This window comes from Pelmatolapia mariae, linkage group LG1, assembly GCF_036321145.2.
Source record: "Pelmatolapia mariae isolate MD_Pm_ZW linkage group LG1, Pm_UMD_F_2, whole genome shotgun sequence".
In the NCBI taxonomy this organism is placed as follows: Eukaryota; Metazoa; Chordata; class Actinopteri; order Cichliformes; family Cichlidae; genus Pelmatolapia; species Pelmatolapia mariae.
The window spans coordinates 11,917,090-11,944,117 of NC_086227.1; the positions used below are offsets into that span (position 1 = coordinate 11,917,090).

The 27,028-nt window shown below is 39.0% G+C and overlaps 1 protein-coding gene across 1 annotated transcript in view; it reads left to right on the top strand.

Annotated features, from left to right (window-relative positions):
• The window catches only part of glceb (glucuronic acid epimerase b), a 53,134-nt gene that overhangs the window by 17,502 nt on the left and 8,604 nt on the right, over positions 1–27,028 (top strand). Inside the window, exons 2-4 of the mRNA XM_063472286.1 lie at positions 4,236–4,342; positions 14,185–14,714; positions 23,973–24,218. Of these exons, the coding sequence (XP_063328356.1) occupies positions 14,198–14,714; positions 23,973–24,218 (763 nt within the window). The 5' untranslated portion in view covers positions 4,236–4,342; positions 14,185–14,197. The remainder of the gene's footprint in view (positions 1–4,235; positions 4,343–14,184; positions 14,715–23,972; positions 24,219–27,028) is intronic.

Below are 27,028 nucleotides of genomic sequence, written 5' to 3' on the forward strand. Positions count from 1 at the left end.
CCTGCCTGTTCTTGTTGCCTCAACCTTTAACTGTGTCACTCTGACACTGACATTCCCACGACTGAATGCAAAAAGCATCTCAGAGTGTAGGTGTATTTAAAGGGTAAGTACCTCATGACGCTCCAGGGGAAATCTAGAAGTATGGAGATTTTTTTAGGGGGGGGGGGATTCACAAATGGAAAATTGTTTCTGCATGAGAAAAGGGAGAGAGCAAACAGTGGAGAACAGCTGCACCCAATCTGGGAATAAGCTGGTGCAACAAAGCTGCATTTCTTTACAAGCACAAAAAAGGGAGTGACACAGCCCATAAATGTATGCAAAGCAGCACTAAATAACATCAGATTTTACTATCTATATCCCTAAACACTTGTGACAACCACAACGCATCTCTCAGCATGTGACGAAGGCCTTCTGAAACCCTCTTTGTTTGCTAAATCCAGTATGAAAATTACCCTAATGTTTTGAGAGTTGGGAGAGGTTGGCATGGGACTGGTGCTTTGGGAGAATGCAGCTAACACGGTGGCTATCATGGGCCTCCAGGATTGTATAGAAAAGCCCTTCAAGTAAAGATTTTTGTCTTTTTTTGTTGAGGTTTGCTCTATGCAGATTTAGTTATTAATTAATTTATTTTTTAAAAGTAACAGCAGCTTCAAGTAAAATCATTCTCTTCTGTTATAGCAGACCATATAAGGATGTACACAGTCCTATTTTTCTCAGTTATCTTTTCAAGGAGTGTTTTGTATATAACAGGTTATTGTGTAAATTTGCTTGAAAAGAGAAGCTTTTGACTCCAGTCCAACCAGAGATTAAATCATCTGCAGTATTTCTTTGAAAACGCGTATTGCAGAGTGGTTCAGACTATTATTTATTTTTGGGATATAGATGTGTCTCCCAAGCAATTCATTTAGATTATACTATGCAGACTATTTTTATCCAGTGACCTTGGCATCAGCTCATATTGATTTTATTGATTTTTTTATTTTTTTAACTGTGCGTCAGAATACTTCCGGCTTGTGTGTGTTTGTGTGTATATGTGGGCAGAATGGAGTAGGTTATTTGTATGATAAGCAATCGCATTTAATCAGTTCGCTCTCCAGCTCTGCAAGCAGAAATCTCAGCTAATTGAGCGCTTCACTTTGCAGACGCAGAATTCTTGGATATTGCTCTGGGCATCAGATGGTCAATGATAGCTGGCTCCATGGTGGCATCCGTGGTGCGATCATTCAATGTTTGGCCAGCCATTGACTCCCCAAAGAAAATGAATATATTTATGAATGCCCAACAGATGGGTCTCCATCTCTCTCTCTTTCTTTTTTTTCTTTTTCACCCTCACAAGTCATGATAGATGGCTGCATGTGTGGTGGCGCCAGCAAATGAGTAGCGACTTGAGTAATTAATGGCCTAATATCATTCTCAGTCAAACCATCATAAAAGAAATATCCTCAGGCTAATGTTCAAAATGTATTCACAGGAGACAGCCATAAAGTTGATGTCCGTGATTCATATGCAAGGTGTCAGCCCCTTGCTTAGGAGAGGTCGATTGAATGGGTCAGTATGTAAAGGCTGTGAAAACGATGTCAGCACAGAGCAAAGCTGGGACATGCTAAACCGCCTTAAAGAGGAGTTGGAGTGCTGCTCAGCTTCCTCTTCTCTTGATTACACATCCTTAAGAGATTATATATATTTTTAGAACTCATACTGATTGAGCGTTGAACTTCTTAGAATTTCAAATATTGGTGTTTGTTGAAAAATATCTGTCCCTCCTTCAGTCTGCTCTCTTACACAGTGAGTAGTTTATGGCATGGCAGCAGTGCTCATGTGTAATGTGTGCACATATATATATATATATATATATCTCGCTGCAATCACAGAAACATATACTGAAAAAACACAAATGTTTCATAAACTCATTCATCAACTCCTTCAAAGCCTGTTGTATAAGATCTGTGCATACACAGGATTTCCCATAGGAAATTGGTCACTAGTGTTAGTATTCAATCACCCCCTGAGCCCAATCAGACAGACCTAGAGTATTTAATCTCTCAGTGTAGTAGTCACCTCACTCAGTTGTTGAATACATGACCTTTACTGTTGATGCAGTGCCACAGATCATTTTCCTTGAAGCTCAGTATCCTTCATATTATGTTTTAATTAATTTCATCTGATATAAGTGGATTTTTTTCCTCCAGCCAAGCCTTTTTTGCCACAATCATAAACCATTTGAGAAGGACAGATAAGGTTTATACACTCTTAAAACACCACTAAAGGCACCTCTGAGTTTAAGTTTACACTGTGCTTTTGGTTCCATTTGATGCTTGAAACACGTGTTTGTTTGTGGGTTTGTTTTTTTGTATTTTAAGAAACTGGTTATCCACTTTGGACAGAAGGGTTGAGGAGAAGAGATGGAGAAACATAATGGCACCTTCACAGTCATCTTGAAGCATTTAGTACAAGCGCGTGTGTGCGGTTGTCCGTGTGGGTTACAGTGCATGTGCACTAGGCCAGCTACAAAGATGCTTATTCAAGCAAAGCAACACTTTATCCAGATGTTCAGAGAGAGGTGTATAGAATGAAATGCTGGCTTGGCTGTTGCAGGATTAGCTCTGGGAAAAATGAGCTGCTCCAGGCTGATGTTTACTCTCATTTCTTACCATCTGCCTGCAGCACACCTGCCTCTTAAAAACATCAGTATCCTCATAAAGTAGCCAGAGAATATTGATTAAGACTGCTGACATTTCTGTCTCCTTTTCGCTCAGGCTCGGTAGCAGTATGCTTTCTTTCAGATAAAAGGCCACAAACACGCATGTCCTGTCCTCCTTTGATGAATCAAGAGTGTCATTGAAATACTTCATTAACGTATTTTCTTTTGTTTCTTAGCCAGGATACATCTTTTATGGCAACTTGTTATAGACCAGCTGTAGCATGAATAGACAGAATTGTGGCACAACAGGTCATCAGTATACTCGACGACGAAAGCTAAAGAGGAAAAAAGCAAAAATATACTTGCTACTAGTTTGAGGGAGTGGTAGCCATCAGATAGTTTTGCTTAAAATGTTCCTGACTGAGTGATCTAGAACGATCTATGTAGATACCTCAACATCACTGGGACAATTTTACTCTTGTGTAACTGGATACCATTGTATTTTAAAATATTGTAATTATTGTTGATTTGCCAGTTTCAAATTGTTAGTGGCCTTGTCGTTCTGCTTCTGTTACATTGCAGTTGGCCGTGCACTGACAGAATGAAGCTCTGCTGGTTTAATTTCTTCAATATCTAATTTAATTGCTCTGTCAATAAGCACTTTTCATAAAAAAGATCAATATATTCTCTTTGACGCAGCGATTTAGTACCTTCTTTAATTTAATAGCTTGCCACTACAGCAGCTAGAAATAAACTAGTAAGATTAATTGCAGAGTGAAGTATCCATGTAACTGCATATTTGGACTGATAGACTGGCGTACATTAGTGACCCTGCAATAGCTGCAATTACAAATATGCATCGGTTTTCTTATCGTAATTTATTGTGCATCTGTGTTCGTAGCATTGATTTAAAGTTATAATTTGCCACATTGAGGGGAAAAAAATAAAAGATACACTGGTTAATTTTGCTGCTCTGTGAAAAGGTGGTATTGAAAAGCTGCTTAGGAGCAATCACTCATAATTTACCCCAGGAAGCGTTTAGCCAGTTAAAGGATTTCATTTGAGCGATGTAGAGCCTGCTTAAACCAGTGCACAGGAGGAATTCATTCTTCTCTACTATCAGCTAATGCTAACTGAACCTTTCCCATTCACATGTGAGTATTTCTACCTGTCTGAAGTGGGCCTGTAACCAACAGCTGCCTAGTGCATTTCACTTGGTGCATTTTTTGCTTTCATGTGACCCTCAATAGCAGATAACAGATTTTGGGAAATTAATTTCAAAAAAATGTTTGAGTAACAAGGTCTGCTTATGAGGCTGTGGGTTTTTTTTGTGGCTACATTAATGACAAATGATTAGAATTGAGTGAAGAGCTCAGTTCACATAAAAGCAATTCAGTTATATTAAAAAAAGCAGTGCATCCCATGAAATCTGTCAGCTTGCATTTAACATGTAAAAAAGATGTTTTTCTGTGGTGTATTTTGCTCTTTTACGCACCTACACATACATCGTCCTCATCATGCACGCAAAATAAAAAAATATGAGGTCACCTTTGAGAAACAATACTGACTTGTGTCTCATTTGTTGGTGTTACAGATACTGCAGACAGAAAGTACCAGAAGAGCGAGCCGGGACAGGACGCTGGGTGAAATTCGACAGGATGTTCAGCCAGTTGTTTATCTCTTTCTAAATGAATAGAAGAGGTTAGTATCACTGTCTTTACAGACGTCACTGTCAAGATTTAGAGTGAGATAGTTATATTTGTGGTCCAGCAAGCATGGACAGAGGAGAGATTGTTCTTTAAATGACATTTTGTGTAAATATTTGGTTCATGCACGCTCCTTGACTGTGACAAGTTTTAACATTGTCGATATTAAAAAAAATAAATAATGAAATTAACCAACACACTCTATGTGCACTAAAACCTCTTCCACATGCAGATTGGAGCTTAACTGCATTACATGGGCAAATTAAATCTGCTCTTATATCCACTGTGAAAAATGGCCTGGTCTCGCTTGTATGATGAAATTATTAGGCATATCTGTTACAAGTCCCTTTAAGTGCTGCATTTCCCTTCTGAAACATTTTTGATAGCATGGGGAAAGACGGAGCTCTTGGAACTAACTGTTCATTTGCTTGCGTAACAGGTAATTGTGCATCTGTGTGAGGATAAAGTGCTGGCCTTGAGATATTGAAACACACCCCCATGCAGCCCTGCTTTAAGTGCTAGATAATCACACAGCATTTCAATCCACGGCTGATGTTTAAGGCTGTAACTTATATCACATTGTAGTGCTGCGTAAGATGTTTTTGTATGTTTTTGAACTTTAAACCAGTTATGCAGTGTTTCTCTTTAGAGATTGAATTATTCTCTTTGGCCCATATTTTTGGTGAAATCTTAAAAGTGTTACTCTTTAGAATACGCTAAAGCTAAATAATTGATTTAGTACACGGTGTCCATTTAAATCAGTTATTTAAGGAAGTACTGAGAGACCTACATGAAACACTTACATGAAGAACATCTTGTAATATAGTTGCACATATTTTCACAGCCACATGCTAACATGTCATTAGCATGGAAGTATGCTATGAGTGAATGGTAAAGTTCGCCAAAGTAAACAGCACGTGAACACCACAAAACAGTTCACAACAACAAATCTGTCCAGACAGTTAAATCACCCTCACCCAGCTAAAGCCAGCTAAAAAAGGCAAAGTGGGCAACGCTAAAGCTAGCCAGCAGCCTCGGTATGAGCAAGGAATCAAAGTGGTTACAAGGGAAATAATGGAGATGATATAGTGTTATAGTTATAAACATGCTGGAAAGTTATGTGAGTAACACACATTTGTGTAATTACATACATTTCTTGCACCTGCTTTTGCTTGGTAAGGTAAAATATGTTATGTGATATTTTAGGGCTGGGCGGTATAATTTGAATCATGTGCTGTAACGATATATATTGCGATATATTCTTTTCTTCTGTATATAGATATATGTAAAAATGACTGAACAGTATAGAATGCCATTTTAAGAACATTTACTGTGCAAATGTTTTTTTTTTTGTTTGTTTGTTTTTTAATTACAAAACGTTTCAAATAATTTTTAAGATGTAATAGATCTTTTTCCAAACAATGTAACACAAAATTCTTAAATAACAAATAAAAATGAAGATAAATGCACAAAAATTTTTGAATAAAAAAATACAAGTAAATTATCAGTAAAACACTAAGTTGTTTAAAATAAAATGTGCCTTTGGAAAAGATCAGTCTGCTGGTGTGTAGGGCCGCCTTTTTCCTTTCCACTTGACTGACTGGGCGTTTGTGGAGGGCGCAGTTTTTGGCTTTTCTCATATTCCAGAACGTCTCTTCGCTATTACTGTCGCCTGGCCTAATTTGCGGATGATATTTTTCTGCTTAACATCAAACTGCTTAAACCCAAACCCAGGTGCATGTGACCGACGTTGCACCGGTCTTCTTCATGGGCACCTCCTCCTCCTCCCCACGTGTAAGCTCCATGCTTGCAGCCACTGCGATGATTTCGACTAGGCGCAGCTTGATATCATCGGTATAGTAAAAATCTCTACCGTTGGCCAAATTCATATCATTTCTACTCTATACCGTTTATACCACCCAATTCTATGATATTTGTGCCTTTTTCCAGGAACAGAGCGCTTTATATTTAGTTGTTTCAACAAGAGCCAATCCTGTTAATTACAGCAGTTTTGGGAATATTTAAAGTTTAATTTATTGTTTTGTTATTATTAATAATATTGTTATAAAATAACATTTTGCATTGAAGAAAAGTAGTAGTTGTAAATCAGTAACAGAACAGAAGAGAAAAAGTAAAACAGAAGTAGATTTTTTGTTTTTGTGTGCTGGTAATTATAGTTCTGAGAAAAGAAAATGACAGTTGGCGATCAGCAGGTCACACTTCAATCAGTGCATCTCTTCTTAATATAAGCCATACAATGCCATTTCTCCCCATCACTGCTGTCAAGTTATTTGTTCCTCGAAGAAGAAGACCACTAAATAACAGGATAAAATTACAGAAATAAATGATCTTTTTAAACAAAAAATGCTGGCGATGTTCAGGCGAGGATTTATTTTTTTACTTTGAGTTGAAATTCAGCTGACATTTACTTGACCCCAATAATCTGCTACAACTGTACACCATAGGTTAGACTTCATTCCCTTATTTTAGATCCCTTTGCTTCTCTGTGTTTAGTAAACCTGCATTTGTTTCTATGGTATTGTAGCACCAGGCATAACCCTGTATTTTTCCCGTCTCCCCTCCATTTGATTAAGAGTTGGCTAAAACTCTCAGTAGACCTCAGTTATAAGCTTTTTAGTAATGACCTGCTTAATCCGCCAAGCAGAGATTAAACACACAGGCGCATTAACTTCAAAGCAGTGCACTCACTTTTCCGCTGCCTCCAAACAAAACTGAATAATTTTGCGTGATGAGGGTTTCAAGGTTTCTCATGTCTGTTTAGGACCGATAGCTGCGATCTACTATTACTGAGTATTTGAAGCGACAGTGAGAGGCATACCTTTTCTGGACAGATATAGATATAGGTTTAGGTGAAATGAAGTGCTGTACTCAATTGACTTCATACTTTTACTTCCTTAAATATTGTCATTCTTTGTAATGAAAAAAATACTCTCTTTAAATCAAGCTGTAGACTGTATGTAAAGATGAGTCTGAGCTTGAGGTTTGAGGATTTCACCAGCCGTCTGGGGTCACCATGGAAGTTACCCGGGTATTCTCACGTGGATGCAGTCTGACATAACAAAGACTTTGCACTAGGGAGTTGGCATGTTAAAGGCTGTTTAATGTCTGATCCGACTAAGTCAGTCATTTGGATTGTCACATGCACCTTTACGTTTGTGGTAGCATGATGAGCTTGTATAAGTTTAACCTGTCTTAAATATACAATTGATTACATTGCTGAGAGAGTATTTACATATCTTGATGATAGATTGTTTTATGTTTGCTAATCCTTATACATTATAATGTATAATTGATTTTGCATGCAGAGTATAGACTGTGCCTCATATAACGGGCGATACACGCAGTTCTGCTGCATGCTCAGCGGTTCATGGATAAAGATGTAAGTTGTTTATTTTTCCTGTCAGATGTTGCCTTGAATTGTTCTGTTGCCTACGCTATCATAATCAGGCTTAAAAACACATCCAGAGTGTACACACACACATACACAAACTCCATCACATCTCTGCAGGAGCTAACATGCCTCAGAGCTTCAGCATAAGCTGATAATTTACAGGCAGTCTCAAACCCCTGCCTTACTTTACCCCTGGAGGAAGGCAGTGAAATGCCAGGAGTTTAGTTGAGGCTACAAAAACCTGCACCTCACGCATTCTGGGCTTCTGCTCCAACAGCTCCCCAAGGATATCTCATGAGCACTCAAGCTTTTATTGCTGTGATGACTGCTTGTGACTGTTACCCCTGGAGCTGGAGAAGAAAAACAACTCCATTCACCCATCCGTAAGCCCAACGCCACAACAGTTTTCACTCGGTGTAAATGTTGTACATTCTGCACTGGGGACCTGGACCGAGATTTGTAGTTAGTTTAAACTGAAGTCCCCATTCAAGAGATGTGATTTTTATGGGGCTTTTTAAGGTAGATTTTCAAGCCTCTGATCTGCATTAGCAGCAGAGAATCTGTGTGTTGTTAGACATACGAGTGCCCTGTGACCTCAGGGACTCATGACTGTGAATTTGCTAGACCTGTGTATTTGTGAAGCAGATGTTTTCTCAGCCTACTACAGTGACAGCTGTCAGCAGTATCATTTAGGAGTTTTCAGTTGGGTGTAAAGTCAGATGTGATTTACCAGCAGCTTTTCATTTTACATGTAGTTGCATATACAGTGGCTTTTTATAATAGTCTGGTAATTAACAATAACAACAGAATAATATTAATTATACCTGTATGTCAACGTGTGGGTTGTCAGTCTTTGACTCTGTTTGAAAAAAATAGGAAAGAGTGGAAAAACACCAGTAGCCCATGATTGTATCAGACTTCTATAAGGTTTCTTGAGGTTTTGTGGCACCAACAGAAAACTCCAATCTTTGCAAGTTAAAAAATAAAAGTGCCAATGCCTGACACTGAAAAAGCTGGAGTGTTTGACACATGTGTCAGAAAAAGACGAAAAGGATTCAGTTAATTATATTCTTGCACTCAAGTGCAGAGAGTTGCATCTGTGCAGATTCACTGCTCAGTCTCTACCACACGTTTGCTCACATTTGTATTGCAGGGGGCTGTCGGTACATTAATTGGTTGCTGTGTTTGTGATTCCAGCATTCTGCTAGTCATGTCAAGTGAAGGGAAAATTACTTTGTAAAACTACAGGTTTTTGTTCTTGGTCTTGTTGGCATGAAGGATACAGATTGACATGAGAGTTGATGTGGGCAAATATACAAAACATAATTTCAAAAACAATTTACTGTTGTAAGTTCCTAGTGCCATCGTATTATACTATAGAATATAGAAGAAAAGCCTTCACCTGTACCTACAGTCGCTTCTCATTTTCCATAGCCAGAACACTGGGATGCTGTAAGCTGAAAAGCTGCTTTTGTTTTCCAGTGGCTTTCTCCCTAATCTGTCAGGCATGGAAGACTTTTATCCTCCAACAGGATTGTCTTTCACCTGCTGTCCAGCTATATCTGCCTGTTGTAAAGATATGTTTTAGTGTCGTGTACAGTGTAGTTTTCTTCCAGATCACAGCTGTACTATCACCAAAGGGAGTGCATCTATGCAAAACCTCCAGAGCTTATCTGATAACCAGTGGATTACACAGATGTGTATCATATAAACAAGTCCTCAAAACGGCTTTTGCTGATCTTCCACCTCCATGCCCTGTGCATGATAAACTAAGTAACAAATGCAGCTTTCTTAACCATTACTATAATCTTAATATCTTTAAGGTAATGCGTTAATAAATAAACTCCATCAAATAGAATCGCTGGAGTTTATAGTGCTGAATTTACTCAGCTGTCCCCCGTCAATACCATACAACTACTGCCTGTTCTGCTGTGTCATAGCAGCCATTCATTTACATTAATTCATATGGAAGACATAAACACGAGTCTTTTCAATGATAATTAAAAAAAAACCACTGCTGTCTTTTGTTTATTTGTTTTTTCTGATGAAAACAGATTGCTGATAGATAGAAGTGAATTTGGGTCAAAATACACCAGAGACAATGCAGCTAGTGTCTGCATAACGAAGTGTTGTTTTTGCCTTGTAATTAACATAGCGGCAGAGATGATTTGCAAAGAAGTTCATTTGTGGAAACGGAGTCGAGGGAACAATAAATCAAACTAATTTTTTTGTGTCAACTTGGTTTACATACTGTAATACAGACAGTTCACATTTTTCATTTGGACGGTGTTTTCCAATAAATATAAAGCTTCTTCTGACTAAGCGGGAATTCAGACAAAAAGCAGTCCTCTGTTCTGACACAAAGTAACAGATTCTTTGTTTAAAGATTAACTAGATGTCAAAGCAAAAGGTAAACATTTGGTCTGTAAATTATGTGCTCATTTTATATTTCTGCCGTGATCATGACAAAAGAAAAATCATGGTGACAACAGAGAAAACATATGGGCGTGGCTTACATAAGGTGTTTTGATGTGCTCAGGTAAGAGCATGCTTCAGAAGGTGCCCTGTTTCACCTGTTGTGGAAAGACAGATGCCCATTCTTAAAAACTGTTAACTTTCTGATTTAAACATGCTTGATGTTGCAAGTGCTACACCACTCTTTCACTGATAAAATTTCAACACTGTCTACTCATTTTTCTGTTTATATTTATTGCCAAGAATTTGATGGAAATTAAGTTTTAGATTCTAAGGAGGGCATGCTTTCTAGTTTCTAAGAATAAACAGTTTTTAAGTCTCTCAGTTTTCTCCATCTCTGCTGTTATTTACAGTTTTTAGGGTTATTTTGGCTTTCTACTGCTAGTCCCAACCTTACAGAAACGTTGCAAATGCTTATTTGGGTGTAAGACGTGGCAGAGTGCGAGATCTCCTCAGACAGAACATTCATGGTTTGTGATCCGTAAACAAACTGCATCTTGTAATTTGCTCACCCGTGACATTAACCTCTCTTCCAGTGCGCCTGCTGTTCTAGCGTGAAGATGTAAATTACGTTTGAGAAATGGGACATGCCTTTAGGTAAATCAAGTGAGCAAGAGGTTTTAGGATACTCCTCATGCTGCCACGCTTAAAGCCCATGTATATCCACCTTTAGCCCAAGCCTCAACGCTAGCAACGAATCACTATAAAAAAGAGCCATTTATTTATAGTTGGTTTCCTTGACAGGGCTGTTTCTACTTATCTTTCAGGGTGCAGTCCCCAGTCTTTCCGCCTCACATTTTCAGCATTGTCAGAGCTCCCATCAGCCTCATTTTTTATCACTGCACCGCGCTGTCATTTCTCTAAATATCAGTGATGGTTTTTAATGTGTGGCAGTAAGTAACCAGCTGCAGAGATGCACCAAAGTCTTTTCTTTCTTATAAAATCCAGCTGAAAACTTTTTCCATCCAGTAATGGAGAAAATACTCCCCCCTGTCGTGCATGGAGCCGCAGCTTCATCTGCTACAGCATGCGTTCCTTCTGTGTTTGTATTTCAAAGCATTTTTTCGTTGCGAGTAATCTAACACTTTAACTTTCTTAAGAGGCCACTAGTGTGATTATTTGACTTTGCAGCGCTACAGAAGATTACTTTTGTCCAATTAATGCCCATTGATTGAGCTGACCTTCAGTTGTGGCTAGTTTAAGCTGAGATAGTGAAATGAACTTGGCGAATAATGATTTTCTCCCTCTCCCTCCTCTGTCATCAGAGGATGGGGCGCTGCCATCAGTGTAATAGTAAATTCTATCAGCAGTAAGCTGTAATTAGTGTGGAGGAAGAGGAGAGACCTAAGGATGTGTATTGATTTCTTGTTTGCTTGGCGAAAATGTCAGAGACACACAGAGGACATGAAAACAGAAGACTGATGCAAAAAGTAACACGTCTGATTTGCATGCTGCTTTTTAATTCAAAATCTGAAAAGCAGCATATCAACCAAAGTGCACCCAGATAATTTACTGTAATAAATTTAACATCCATAAGGTGGAAATGCACAGAGCACGTAATTTGATAGAGAATATAAATGATAGTGACAGTAACCTTTATGTAGATTCAATTAGGGGGGAAAATATCTCTTAAGACTGGAATCAAAAATGTCAATTTAAGACATGAGAGATGGTTTAAACCTTTTGAAAGGGTAATTGAGGAGAGCCTCTAAGGGACCTGCAATATGGCCTGAGCACGATGCAATGCTTTAAAATTAAACAAAATGACCTTAAATTAAATTTTGTCTGCAGCGACTGATGGTAAGCCAGCATCAGGAGGATATGGTTTGTTTTGCCTCTAGTGTTTATCTAAGGAGAAGTTGTGCATTGTCATGATGGGAAATGCATGTCTGATGTATTGAGGTTAAGTGATCATAAAGGTGTGGCTTTGATTTTTAAAAGAGTTTTTTGCAGTGTTGTCCTCATTTTGTTTCATTATAAATTCAGAGTCACATCTGTTACATCTGTGCTCTTTATCCAGTCCTAAAGGTCACTCACTGCTTAGACAGAGACACAGTTTAAGGAGAAGTATGACAATCAAAGAGTGATGATATGAAATCTGTGGGAGAACTTTGCAGCAAATATTGTTGTACAAGTGTAACTTCAAGGGGGGTAGACGTTTTGGCTTAAGTTTTGACTTCACCAGATTTGACTGTTTATTCTACAGATCCAATTTTTTTTTTTTTTTTACTCCGTGACCTTTGAAGTTCGATAAGTGCCTGGAGGTGTTTACTAAAGGACTTTGGTTTAGTTCAGCTCAGGTCATTATGAGATGGACTTAAAAAAAAGAAAAAAAAGCTCCCACCTGGCACTAACCCACTACCAATGACCGTCTGCTCTTCACTACAACCTCATCTTATTTATTTATAGGTTTTTAGTTCAATTATATTTAGAAATAAAGAAATTTGCAGTTTAAAATACAAGATTTATTTTTAGTTTGGTTATAATTATTTTTAAGATAATAGTAATTGTAGTAACTGTGTTGCAAGCGGTTTTGCCCCTAATATCTTTATTGTTGAAATTAATGATAATAATAAGGATGTTTGCTGTAGTTCAGTAAGCCCTAGTGTTTCTCGGGCAGGAGCTATAACTTCCCGGAGTCCCTGCTGGTTGCTTGGCAACTGCTGCTGGCCAAGAAGTAGCCCAGCATATATGTAAGCTTTTGTGGGAGTTAAAAAGCTATAACATTATTATTAGTTAGATTTAAAGGTTCTGCTTCGTGGATTCTGTGATCTGAGCCAGGCGAGCTACTTCCCAGTTTTCAGACGTGATGTGGACTTAAGCTGGCTCTTGCTGCACGGAAAGCTCAACATATTGTACTACCCCTTCATATGCAGGTGTGCTGATTAGAGGAGTTTGAGTTGCAGTGAAGACCACAATTGACTCAATGCAAAAGAGAGGTGAAAAATAAAAATCGATTAGACTACACAAAATTATTTTTTCTTCACATTGTTCAGTCTTAATTACAACATGAATGTACCAGCTCTGTCTTCAGGTGCTCGTGACTCATCCACGGCAACACGGCCTCCTCACCAGACAAAAGTGGGCAAAACTCTGGGTTTGACACAAATTACAACATGTCATCTATTTAGGGAAAATTGTTCCAAGCAGCTTTCACTCAGGTTTATCTGGAGTTTGATGATCTGGTGAGAGAATCGCTGGAGAACAGTAGCACTTTACACTCTCCAGGCACTTACAAACTGTGATGTTCACCATAAAGCTTTAGTGTTATATGCTAGATTGTATCTTTTACTAGTTTCTCTTGGTTATGTTCTGACTTTTTTTAGTACAATAATGACCTCATTCCATTTATCTACTCAGTGCAAGTGCTATTAATGTGAATCAGCTGACTTTACTCATTTGTAAAATTGAAGTCATTGTAAAAGATCAGAGCAGTTATGTTACTCACATGCACTTAAGTAACCACTTTAGTCAGCTCTCTCCATTAAAGCGATTGTAAACGAGGAACAAGGTTTCAGCGATGGTGGTATGGGATTACAGATTTCTCCTGCACACAGCTGATGTCGCGGCCATGTGTTTGGCACCACGGGATGAAAAGAAAGCTCACACAGCAGTGCTATCCTTGTTGTAAACTTTTCACCATCTATAAATTTTAAATGGATTCTTGCAAAAAGAAAAGCAAACTCACAATATAGTTTCTTTCCTTTTTCCTCCAGTTGCTCAGATGAAAACACCTTTTTTATAACTTTGGTGGAGAAAAGATGTCTGTGCAGTCCTGCTTTATCAGAAAGGCAGATTTTAGGTGTGTGCAAGGTGGTTGCTTTTTAACCTAGAGCATAAAGAGCAGGCTGCTGGTGTATAATGGCAGAAGTTAAGTATAAATATATTTGCAGGCTACTCTGACTCTAATGAGAGTCTTCTAATGAGTTGTTTTTGTTTGTGTCGTACAGGCAGGTTGTGACCATGCGCTGCCTGGCTGCTCGGGTGAACTACAAGACCCTCATCGTTATCTGCGCCCTCTTTACACTCATCACTGTGTTGCTGTGGAACCGCTGCTCTAGTGACACCTCCATACGCTTCCTGCCCCGTGCTGCCCCGGTGGCCACGAGTTCTCAGATCGGCGATGCTAGCATCAGCAGCCAGCAGCATCCCCCGCAACCTCCCGAGCCCCCGCCTGTTGTCGGAGTTGTCGGGGGGATCAAGTATGAAGAAATTGACTGCTTAATCAATGATGAATCGACTGTCAAAGGCCGGCGAGAGGGGGGAGAAGTCTACCTGCCCTTCTCTTGGGTGGAAAAGTACTTTGAGGTGTACGGCAAAATAGTGCAGTACGATGGCTATGATCGTTTTGAGTTTCAGCACAGTTATTCAAAGGTTTACGCCCAGCGTGAACCCTACCACCCCGATGGAGTCTTCATGTCGTTTGAGGGATACAACGTGGAGGTCCGTGACCGGGTCAAGTGTATCAGTGGAGTGGAAGGTAAGTCTTGTTTGTTTAGGTTTCGATTGCACGCAGGTTTCAGGTTTTAAATTCCTGATGGAGGTGCTCATGCATCTGAATATTAATGTTCTTTCTGTTGTTGAGATCCTACTGAACCAAGGCTTTCCACAAGTAGTGTCTGATGTGTGTAGCCAAAATGAGAAGCTTATCTCATAAGAAAAAATAAAACAGACAAAAAACTCTTTAAAAAAAAACCCCCAAACAAACATCTCAGAGAAATGTGTGATTTGCTTAATTAAGCATATTGCCGTAAAATGGCACATTGTAAATTACCTGTTTAAACTGTCAGAAAGTGAGGCGAGACTTGATTAGCAAGATGGGCCAGATTTCAAAAAGATTTCCAAAGCACCTTCTCACTCTCTGCCACCTGGTTCCAAACGCCTTTTGCCTTTCTTTAACACTAACACTGTTAAATAGGATTTGTGTCGAATCCATTCAAAATGTTTCTTTTCTTCACTCATTGTCAGTATTAGTCTGTATTGATACAAGCAGCTGGGGGTCTGTTAAGTGGCCGTATCCCTCCATGTTCCTCTATGCTTCTGGTCTGTCCTGAAAGCTGTTTTCTTTTGAAGGTTCCTTTTAAGATAATGGCCAGGAAAGATCAATAGCTCATTTTAAAAGGCTATTAGTTGAAACCACTTTGTCATCAATATAGTTCTGTTCCTCGCTTGCTTGAAGAAGTGGCTCTTTGTACTTGCTTGAAATTACAAAATAGATATTTATTATCTTTCTTTTTTTTGTCAAATAGCTACAGGCACAACAAAAGGGGGAAAGGAGATCATGTCGGCTATGAACACAGAATATGTTGTTTGTTTTCCCCCCCAAAAATAATCTTATAAATCCAGACATATCAGTTTTCTTATTGGAAATGACAGAAGCAGGAGGTAGAGGATTTATAGTTAGTCGGCCACAGTTTTGAGTCCTTTACCCATCTGAGAAGAAAGCTCTTGTGGTGGCGGGTAAATGTGAGGAGGAAATGTTCAGTAGCAAAATGTCAGGTGCAGAGGTAAGCTTGATGAATAATGATGGCTACTGTCTGTGAGAGCAGTGTCACAGCAGCAAATTAGTTTTTGTTTTGTTTTTAACTTGTGGCTGTGGCTGCTGAAATGGAAAGTGCAAATTCCCACATTTTATTTTATTTTATTTTTTTACATCACGATTGAAGTATTTTCTTTCCCCCCATCTTTCATTGAGACTTATTTTAAATTCTTATTTCAAATTATTTCAAACATAAACTCTTTAAGGGATTGTGTTTCAAGCAAAACAGTAGAGAATAATGACATTAAAAGGCTTGGGTAGGTCAGAAGGTCACATTTAAAGCAATAATTCTGTTATGTTTATTTGGTTTTCAGCAGTTTCTCTTTTGTTTTTATTAGTTCTGCAACTTAGCAATATTTTAGTTATCAAATTAAATCATTTATTATTTTCTCAGTTTGTCCACACAGCACAGTGAGTTGCATTCAAAGCACTTGTTTTGAGAGCCTGACCGATACAGGCTGTGGATTATAGAAACCAATTTTTAAGTACTAAAAATAATTCAGTGCATTCAGTTTTATGGGTTATGTGTCCTATATACAGTCATGTAAAAAACAGAGAGGAAAAAATGATTCAGTAGCTTGCAGAACCACCTTTAGAATCAATAATTTTGAATCATTTTCTTTATGACTTGATAAATCTCTCAGATTGTTGTGGAAGAATTTTGGTTTACTGTTTTTTTTTCTTACAGCTTTGCCTTAAGTTCATTGAAGTTTGTGGGCATTCATTTATCCACAGTTCTCTTAAGGTCTCGCCGCAGCACTTCAGCCCGATTGAAATCTGGAATTTGACTGGATCACTACAACACCTTGATTCTTTTCTTTTTCAGCCACTGTTAGGTCATACAGCAGGATAATGATCCAAATTTCAGCCAAGCCTTAGCTGTCCGACAGATGACTCTGGAATACTTTGAGTTGACGAGGAACTCCTCTATATACCAATGTCTGCAGGGTGCCCAGGTCCTGTGGCTGCAAACAAGCCCAAGGTGGTTGTGTTTTTGCCAAACGTGGTGACGTTCGTTCTTGTCGCACGTCTCCATTTTGTTTTTCCAAAGGACATTGTTCCAGAAGTAATGTGGTTTTTTCAGATGCAGCTCTGCAAACCTAAGCTGTGCTGCCATGCTCTTCTTAAAGAAAAGAGGCTTCCTCCTGGCAAACAAGTCATACTTGTTCAATCTTTTTTCTAACTGCACCATCATGAAGTTTAAAATTGAACATGCTAATTGAGGCCTGCAGAGTCAGAGTTGTAGCTTTTGGGTTTTTGCAGTTTTTCTGAGCATTATACAGTCTAACCGTCCACTAGATTTGAAGGGATATCCACCCCTGGGTAGATTGTGGCATTGTGTTAACCACCTAAATACTTTTTTTTAAAGAAGGCTCACATTTGCTGATCAGTTAATCAGCTTCATTTGATCAGCATTTCCTATAGAAGCAGTACTTAGTTGGCTACTGTCTGATCTGTCTAATCCTGAAGTTAGTTGTTCAGCTGTATGTATGTATGTTGAGATATGCAGGACAAGCACATACTTACTTCACACACAATTTACCAAGGTCATTTAATGAAGCTCCAGGCTTCTTACTGTTTGTGCTTTTACATGTGAAGGAATAAACACCAGTGTTCTACTTAACATTTTTTACAGGTGAAAATAGGCGTTCATTAATTAGCCTGTCACATTCAGATTTACCGCAGGGCTTAAACAAGGTCATGAAAGATTTTTCCTCAGTGCACCCCTGCTAACCATGAAAAGGTTATTTAACAGCACCAGTGTTTTCATAGAGATTTTACTCAGGCAGGTCTGACAAAGTATATTTAGTGGCCTATTTTAGCCTGTTTTCTTTTTTTTATTCTTATTTTAGAATCTGGCCCAGTGAATGAGCCCATCCACAATCTAGTCTTTCCCATATATCGATTTATTTGAGGCAGCTCACCACACACACTTTTTCCCCACTATTTAAAGGTGAGACGGGTGGAAAAACTAAAGGAGAAACTTGACCTGACCTTAAACATACATGGGGGCAAGTGGGGGGATAAAGTGTTTCTCTTATGGTGTGGGGTCTATTTGATGGTTTGGGTCCCCTTGGTGCCTTGGAGGAGAGAGTCACTGCAAATTATTACAAAGTTGTTATAATGATAATCTGGACATTGGCTGATTTGCCTACCCCACCGAGCTCACCACCCTACACAAAACACATTTCATTTACAGACCCTCACACATTAACGTTATTTATCAATAGGAGGTTTGTTATGTTATAGAATAGTAACTTTATAATTAAGACTAGTTATGAGCAATATAAATAGCCAACACAGCAGGAGACTTCTGCTAATTTGTGCATGGAAACAAATGGAAAGCATTTTAGAAAGGTAGACCCCCCCCCCTCATTAATGATGTATTATTTCACTCACTCACAACTCATCTGCTGCTAATCAGATGCTATTAATCATGTTAATTTTTATGACCTGGCCCACCCGCTCTGCTGATTAACTGCAGTGCCGGAGGATGTTACTGCGATCAGCACATCACTTTCAGCTTGTGATGAGATAGCTGACTGCCGTCGCCAGCTGCAGCCCAAGACAAAGAGGACGCAGCTGAGTATATTGATAAGTAATGCATTTGTCAGAGTGCACAGTCACAAAACCCATTGGCTATCCTCTCATGATTTAGCCACAAGAGACAACAGCCAGTGTTTCAGGGCTTCAATTGCGACCAGCCAATGACAGATAACGATTATTTGGGACAAAACGTCCGGTTTCATATGCTGGTGAATTTTACAGTCCAACTATGAATGCAGGTGTATTTTAAAAGTCATTAACTGATCTTCTTGTTTTTTTTTACTCAAGACTGAACATTTACTTGCTTGCATACAGAGACTGCTTAAATGTTGTGGGTTAATAAATCCTGATATGCAAGTGGAAATTCTTTTTGGCTTCCTTGCTTACAGATAGTAAACACAAAATGCAGTTTTTAAATGAAGGTGTTTATAATTAAGGGGGAAAAAAAATACAAACCCACATGACCCTGTGTGAAAAACTGACTTCTTCTAAACCTAATGACTGGTTGGTCCACCCTTAGCAGCAACAACCGCAATCAAGCGTTTGCGATAACTTGCAAAGAGTCTTTTACAGCGCTGTACAGTGGTCCCTCATTTATCGCGGGAATTACGTTCCAAGCTGAACGCATTCTGTACTGTACAGGAGACACGGCACGAGATTGATTGACAATGGTCTACAGCCAAATCAGGACGCAGAACACAAAGCGCTGTAAGAAAGGGGGAAAAAAGCATGTAAAATTCCACTCAAAAAAATCAGTGAAACAGCGAGACGGTGAAAGGTGAACTGCGTTATAGTGAGGGACCACTGTACAGGAATTTTGGCCCACTTACCTTTGCAGAATTGTTCACCCACATTGGAAGGTTTTCAAGCATCATCCGCCTTTTTAAGGTCGTGCCACAGCACCTCAATCGGATTCAGGTCAGGACTTTAACTAGGTCGCTCCAAAGTATTCATTTAGTTTTTCTAAAGCCATTCAGCCTTTACTGGTGTGTTTTGGTCACAAAGAGATGGCCGGATATTCTCCTTCAAGATGTTTTGGTAGACAGCCAGAATTCATGGTACCATTTCCCATTACCAGGTCCTGAGGCAGCAAAACAGACCCAGACTACCACCACCACCACAATATTTTATCACAATATTAGCTTTTGTCACATCAGTCCACAGAGTATTTTCCCAGATCTCTCAGGGATCATCAAGATTTTTTGGGGGGGCAAATTTGAGATGAGTCTTTGTGTTCTTTTTGGTCAGCAGTGCTTTTCTCTTTGAACTCTCCCATGGATGCCCTTTTTCTTAATCTCTTTCTTATTGTTGATTCATGAACTTTGACCTTAACTGAGACATTTGAAAGCCTGCGGTTCTTTAATGATGTTCTGGGGTCTTTTGTGACCTCCTGGATGAGTTGTCATTGTCCTCTTTGAGTAATTTTGGTTGGCTGTTCACTCCTAGGACGTTTCACCACTGTTTCAGGTTTTCTCCATTTGTGTATAATGGCTCTCACCATGGTTCACTGAAGTCCCAAAACCTTAGAAATGACTTTGTAACCCTTTCCAGACTGGTAGATGTCAGTGACTTTGTTTCCCAGGTGTTTCTTTAGATCGTGGCATGATGTGTTGCTTTCTGAGGTCTTTTAGCCATCTTCACTTTGTCAGACAGGTTCTGTTTAAGTAATTTCTTGATTCAGCAGGTCTTTCAGTAATCAGGTTTGAGTGTCTTTAGTGAAACTAAACTCAGCTTTCCAAAAAGTGTGGGTAATTAGAGTTAATTCATGATTTAACAAGAGGAGGGATTACTTTTTCAAACAAGACCAGATAGGTTTGGATAACTTTTCTCCCTTAATCAATGAAATCTTCATTTAAAAACTGCAATATGTATTTACTCTTGTCATCGATGTGTAATATTAAAATTTGTTTGATCATCTCAAACATGTAAGTGTGGCAAATATTCAATATACTAGGAAATCAGGACGTGGGGCAAAAATTTTTCACACCACTGTAGTTATAATACTCTGCAGTAACACAACCTTAAATCACGTTCTGTCTAATTTTTGTCTGGTATGTTTTTTCCACCTTCCTCTATCCTCTCATATACATACATATATATGTGTGTGTGTGTGTGTGTGTGTGTGTGTGTGTGTGTGTATGTGTATATGTATGTATATATTCCTCAACGTTTTATGACCTTTTCAAACAGCCATTTTATTACTTACACACTGTGCCCATACGTACATGACAGGTGATCTGTTTTACCTAGCACCTGCGCACACTCACTAATAGATACTTCTACTACTACTTGGATTAATTTTCTCTGAAAAGAATCTAGGACATTGGTGGAAACCAGTGTGATGTATCAGACAGTGACTCCACAAAAGCCACAATATAATTCAGTCAAGTAGACTGAACAATTTGATCTGTGTCCTGACAAATTAAATCAAAATACAGTTTGGAGTCATTCTTTTGATCTGTGTAATTATCCACCAGCCTTCCACCTACAGCATATGCTGCATTTAGAGCAGATTCTTATACACACTTGCAGAAATTGTAATGTCCATGTGAATAAACAGAAAATCATTTCCCTTAAGTGCTTCTTGATGTATTCAGCTCAAATACACAGCCATGATGCAAAAGTTAAAGCTGCATTAAGCCTTTTTTAGTTATCATACAGTAGAATTGCAACAAAACCTCACAGAAACACAACCTTAATATATCATTCATTTATTAAGTTGTTAGTAACTGTTTTCTACTTTATTTAAGCTCCCAGCAGAAAAGGAGCAACATGAAAATCCCACTGGCATCATATTTTTGACAAACTGACAAAGAAGGCACTTGAATATTCAGATATATTTATTTTCTTTAGCTCCGCTTTAGGCAACCACCAACTCCTGAGGAAAACATCTTTACCTTTAGCTCCTACATGCTGAATGTTCTCCGTCAATGTACTTTGGCTGTCTTGACAGTGAGTTATTCTGAGGTGTTTTATAAAAAAAAATATTTCATTTAGACAAAGCTAAAATCTGCAAAAGTGCTTGAAATCCCTCTAAGTTCAGCACAACAGCAAGTTACAAATTACCGGCGGTGGTTCACTGTTTAATATTAAAGAAATGCTCAGTGGAGCTTACATATTCCTGACCTGGTAGAGGTCAAAAACAAAGCTTTTGTTTGGTTTTTTAAATGAGAGAAAAAAAATTTCCCAAAACCATTTGGTATCAGTTTTCCTCTCCGTGTAAATTCCAGTAGGCGTCAAGCCTCAGAGCCTACTGCAATTTACAGACCAATCTTTTTCTAGAAAAGTCTGCTCTTTGGAGTCAGCAAAATATATGGAGGCTTAACAGTCATTTCCATATGGATTACTTGGTGTTATGCAGTGGGTAGCACAGCGTTAGGATTTTGACAGTCATTTTCCTTAAGTTGTCAAGGCAGATGCGGGAACAAGCCAGGCAGGGAGTTAAGGCATGGAAGTGTGTGTGGGAATGTATAAATGCGTACAAGCTGTCTTTCTGGGCTCTTATTTATGGACAGTATAGTGAAATATCAGTTCTTGGGGCATCGCTGCATCCTTTGTGCTTGTCTCTTGAAATCTAAACATTAAAATAAGTTCCTGACAGGTTATTAACAGAGTTCAGAGCATCGTCGGGTCAAATCAGACACCACATGAACTTGTTCAGTGCCTCCTAACTTGTTTTTACTGCCATCCAAAATTAAGAGGAGGAGGATAATTGGAGCAGTCAGATGGCACGTATTTATTGAAGCCGTGTGCCCCCGATTAATGTTAGCTATTAAAAATATTTTAGTCGTGCATGTTGCGACCCACTAATGCGTGAACTTTTTAACACAAGAAAAATGAAGTGCATCGTGATAAAGCTGTTATAAAGCATAACTGTTAATTTAAGCATGCCTCACAGGGTTCAAAGCACGTAATTGAGTGGTATGGGTGGGGGTGTTGGCGGCAGAGCTTTAGCTCTGCTTGACCTGCTGCAGCAAGGACGGACTGCTCACACAACTTATTGATGGCCACTTCTATGTCACGTTGACTTTTGAAAGGGAAACCATGAGTGCAGGCACGTGGAAAATCCTCTGTGGATCGGAGTGAATGTGTGCGGCTAGGCTGCGCTGGAAACACTGCGGGGAGCAGCTGAAAATTGTGCCACATTTTCTGCCTGTCAGTGTGACTGCCAGTCTGCAGTTAAGAAGAAGAATTCTCTCTGAAATAATTCTTCACACTTACGCACATGCAGCCCGTGAAATGTAAGCTATTAATCTCTTAAGAGCTATTTGTGTCAAGTTTTCTGCGTGCAGAAGTAAAGACTGTAAACAGAACATGTGGTCAGACCCCTGCGAGTGTGCTTCGTAATGGATGGGCAGCCATTGGTTACTAATACCTGTGTTTTTGAATAGAACATCAATAAGTCCTTGTTGCTGCATTAACTCCTGGTGCAGTGTTTGTTTGAGAACCCTGTGCGGAGGATCAATCGAGGTGGAGAGGTTTCGATAAATCTCCTTGCTGCCAAGTAAAAGGCAGAATTGTGTGTTGAATAAAAGGAGAATAATTAGAGTTTCTTTGTATATTTAATGGGGGTAAGAACTGAAAGACTCTGCTGCATGATCCTACTTTGACCAGAGTGTGCCTGTATGTGTGCAAATGGATTCTTTCCTTTCTACGTGCGTGAATAATCATCCATTGTCTTTTTAACTGCTGTTGAAATTGCCTGCTCTTTTTTTTTTCCTTCTTATTTGTGAGCTGAGTTTTATGTGCAGAGGGTCCTGTAATAAAAACGTAGTGTCATTATTAAAATTGGGCATTTGCAGTTTTTTCAGTCATAAAAAGATTGAGCTTGCTTCCTGAGTTGGTGTCGGGCAGCTGGACTTCTACACTGTACAAGAGGAGATACTAAAATGGACTTGCTATGTATGCGGTGGTGATTAGTTTAGAAGGAGGCGGCGTATTGTCAGCCCTAATCTGAGTTTATTACATTCTTCTTAGAAGGATGGGGTTTGGGTAGCACGTGTGCATTCCCTGTCACAAGGTCTTAAAATGAGCTATCTGTTAATCAGAGTGATTCTCCTGGCTGAGCTATTTTTGGCTGCATGAACATGGAAGCTCGCCTCCAGTGAAATGCAATAGATTAGGTTGAATTTCACCACACCGTCTAATCATTTATTGTAGCTGGTGGCATTTATTTTCTAACCTTTTTCTTCTTCTCTTAAACAATTTTTTTTGTTTTGCTTTTGTTTTACTAAAGGAGTATTTTTTTTTATTGCCCTAGTCGGCCTCTAGTCTCCAGGAGATGAGAAGTTCTAAAATTTATAGTGTTTGTATTAATATTTAATTTTGGACCAGTTTCTTTTTATACTGTGGTTATGAACTCGGTGTCATGCTGCACTTAACAGATTTAGTCATCTTCAACAAAGTTAAAAAAAAAAAGTAAGGCAATGTTATGACAAGTGCCATCTTAAAAAGAACATCTGCTTGAAATAAACTGCAAAGAGCTTAAAAGAAAACCCAGCTTATCATGTCAGCCAAGATTAAGAACCATCGCGGTGCTTCATAAAAGTTCCAGCCAGTTTTAAAGCGACTGCACTTCTTGCATATCAGGCTATTTCCAGTATTTATTTAACATTAATATCCTCCTTTTCTTCCTCCTTTCTTTCCACCCAGGCGTGCCTCTGTCCACTCAGTGGGGCCCTCAGGGCTACTTTTACGCCATCCAGATCGCCCAGTACGGTTTGAGCCATTACAGCAAAAACCTGACCGAGCGCGCTCCCCACGTTGATGTCTACGACACGGCCGAGGAGAGGGACGGCCGAGCCAACGCCGCGGCCTGGAGTGTACCGAAAGGTTGCGGGCTCAGCCGCGTCTATGACAAGACAAGGGCTACCTCCGTGCGGCAGTTCAGCGCTCCAGGTATTTAAGCCTTCCATTAGCCCAGATGGCCTCTGGGCAAGAAGCTTATCTCGTGTTAACTGTGGCTGTAGCAAGCATACCCTGAGGACAGGATGATAGTCTGCAGTGAGTCAGCGCCACAGGGAGAGTACGCTGACAGGCTGTCTGGTCTGACAGTGGACCCACAGCATAATGATATTCTTAGACAGCGTGATGGTTAAAGAAGCACACATTTCATCCTGTTTTGTCCCATTAATCAGACACTGAAATTGCAGCTGGTGTTAGAGACAAAAACACTTTGATGAGATTAGTTCAGTTTTTTTCCCTCTCTGGTAAAACATAAATATGTAAATGTAGGTGTTGAAACTTCACCATCTTTATTAGTCGCAGGCAAAATAAAGTCATTATAGGTTATTGTGTTCTTTGTAAGGACTTGTTTTATGTCACTTTTTGTTAACACAAGAGTCACAAATGTGTACTTATACCATTTAAAAAGGAGCTATAATTTCCTGCCGGTACCTGTTTTAGCAGTCAGTCATCTGGTTTAGCCTATTCAAAGTACATTTCTACTAGACTGTATGTGGGTATTTTCATTGCATGTGTTAATAAACATATGTAGAATAGATTAACCCTTTAAAGCAAATTGTTTTTAATGCTGATTTGCCTACTATATTAGTACCAGCATTAATAGCTGTGAAGCTAATGGTAGTTCACTATGCTGCAGTGGCAAGCTAGTGTCACTGAGTGGTCATCAGATAACTGTCACACTGTCAGAAGTGATGTATTAACGATTTTATCACTGTTGCCCAGAGTTTATTCATCAACAATTAGTTTTTAACGCTTAATTAAAATGTATTTAGTAACACAGTACTAGCAGTATCATAACAGAATGTGTTATTAATAATATATGAAGGCTCGTGATAAGTGAAGGCCACCGAAGACGTTTTCTTTGTTTGTTGTCGAGGTTTCAGTGAGATTTGAATGTTGCAGTAAGAACCGCAGCAGAGACTGATGAATATTAACATATACTGCCTATTTCTCCATAAGTGCTTAGTTAATAGGGCTTCAGAAAATGGAGAATTTCATCACTTGTAATAAAACAGACTGAATAATGGGGCTGTCCTTGCTGCCATTTCGCACTGTTTCAACTATGAGGAATCTAATTTCATTCAGCTCACTCACTCATATGGCCTTCTCTCTTATGCATCTAAAAATTGATCTATAAAAAGGGGTACAAAAAAAAAAAAAAAAGGACAATGGAAAAAGTCTCCCACTTCATGTTTTTACATTGTTCCAAACAGAGTTGTATTGAGGGCTGCAGCATGTGGTGGGTATGGATAAGATACTGCAAGTTTGAGCAGGCGACTCTTATTCTCACCGAGTGGTTGACTTGGAGGAGACGCGGTGCCATTTAGGGAGAAATAAATTGCTGTTATATCTGCTTCAGTGTATGCCTGAATAATTGCATATATGCATATTTAGACTGAAATTGTTGATCTAAGAGTGCTTAGACTGTAGCTTGTATTGTGATTTATTAACTCTCTGTGACGTATTTACTCAACTCTTGTCATGTCGTGTTAATCCTGTGAGTCGGCAAATCAAGAAAAAAAGGAGCCTCGGCTGGTGCTTGATTAATGTGCTCTTCTGTGTAGCTTTACACTCAGTTTTAGATTCTTTGTAGAAGTACAAACATTAACAAACTTCCTTATGTTTGTTTCAGATAAGCTTGCAGGTAGCACAAAGTTATTGGATTTAACGCTGTAAAGAAAACTAGTTAGCACAGATGCTCCCACATAACCATTAATCTTATGATTTAATACTTGTCACAAATATGTTAGTACATTTATTTCAAATTGTTTCAGTTTTGTAAAAAAAATAAAATAACAGAGTTTATAGTTTAAAATTGGAAGTGTGAGATTAGTCTGAGAATCCTAGGGGATGATAAATATAGAGGATCCCTTGGGAATGCTGCAATGTGGGCGTCTCCTTCGACACTATACTTTACTATCGAAGACAGCACTGCACCTGAGATGGTCACTCTTTAGCATACCTTATTCCAACGATGATCTAACAACAAGCACAAAATACACAGTGTGAAACGGCAGCTATGCACTGGCTGTTGTAAAAGTCACATTTGCAGAGTATCTCTATAATAAAAGCATCAACCACTGACACAAATATATTCCCAGGAAAAGCAGGATTTGCACGGGCTAATGTTCATTCAGGTTAACTGTAAGGTAGCAGAGCATGAAACGGTGGTCTCAGCTAAGGCCGGGGACTCCAAAAGTGTTCTTTTACTTTAGGATTCACACTGATGCTCAAATAAATACTGTTACCAGCTTGATAAATGTTATATTTCATGTGTCTAAAACGGGGGAAAAAAAAAAAAACATCAGCTAATAGGAGATTTTTAAGTCGCCAAATATAAGATAAGATAAACTTTAATATCAGTAATGGTCTTAAAACTTGGTCAGCCTCTACTGTTAACACATGATTAGACTCTAGACAGTGTACAGTGTTTTCTGTTATTATGTTGTGAAACAAGAAATGCAGCACCATTGTGCATCTTTCGAGTGGTGAATTAAAGCTCTACTCATCAGATTGTTTGTTACAGTAAAGATTGGAGATCTGGCCTAGTTTTAGAGCTTTAAAGTGACCGAGGCCAGGAGATGGCTGGCAGAGTTATTTTGGGGATTGGAAGAAGTCAACATCTTACACCCGGTGCTGACTGTGAGCTGTCTTTATTCTCCTCTGATCTCCTGCTGATGTTTCCAGGACACACACTCCATCCTCTGCCGAGCTCCTGTCTCTACAGTAATCCCCCCCCCCCC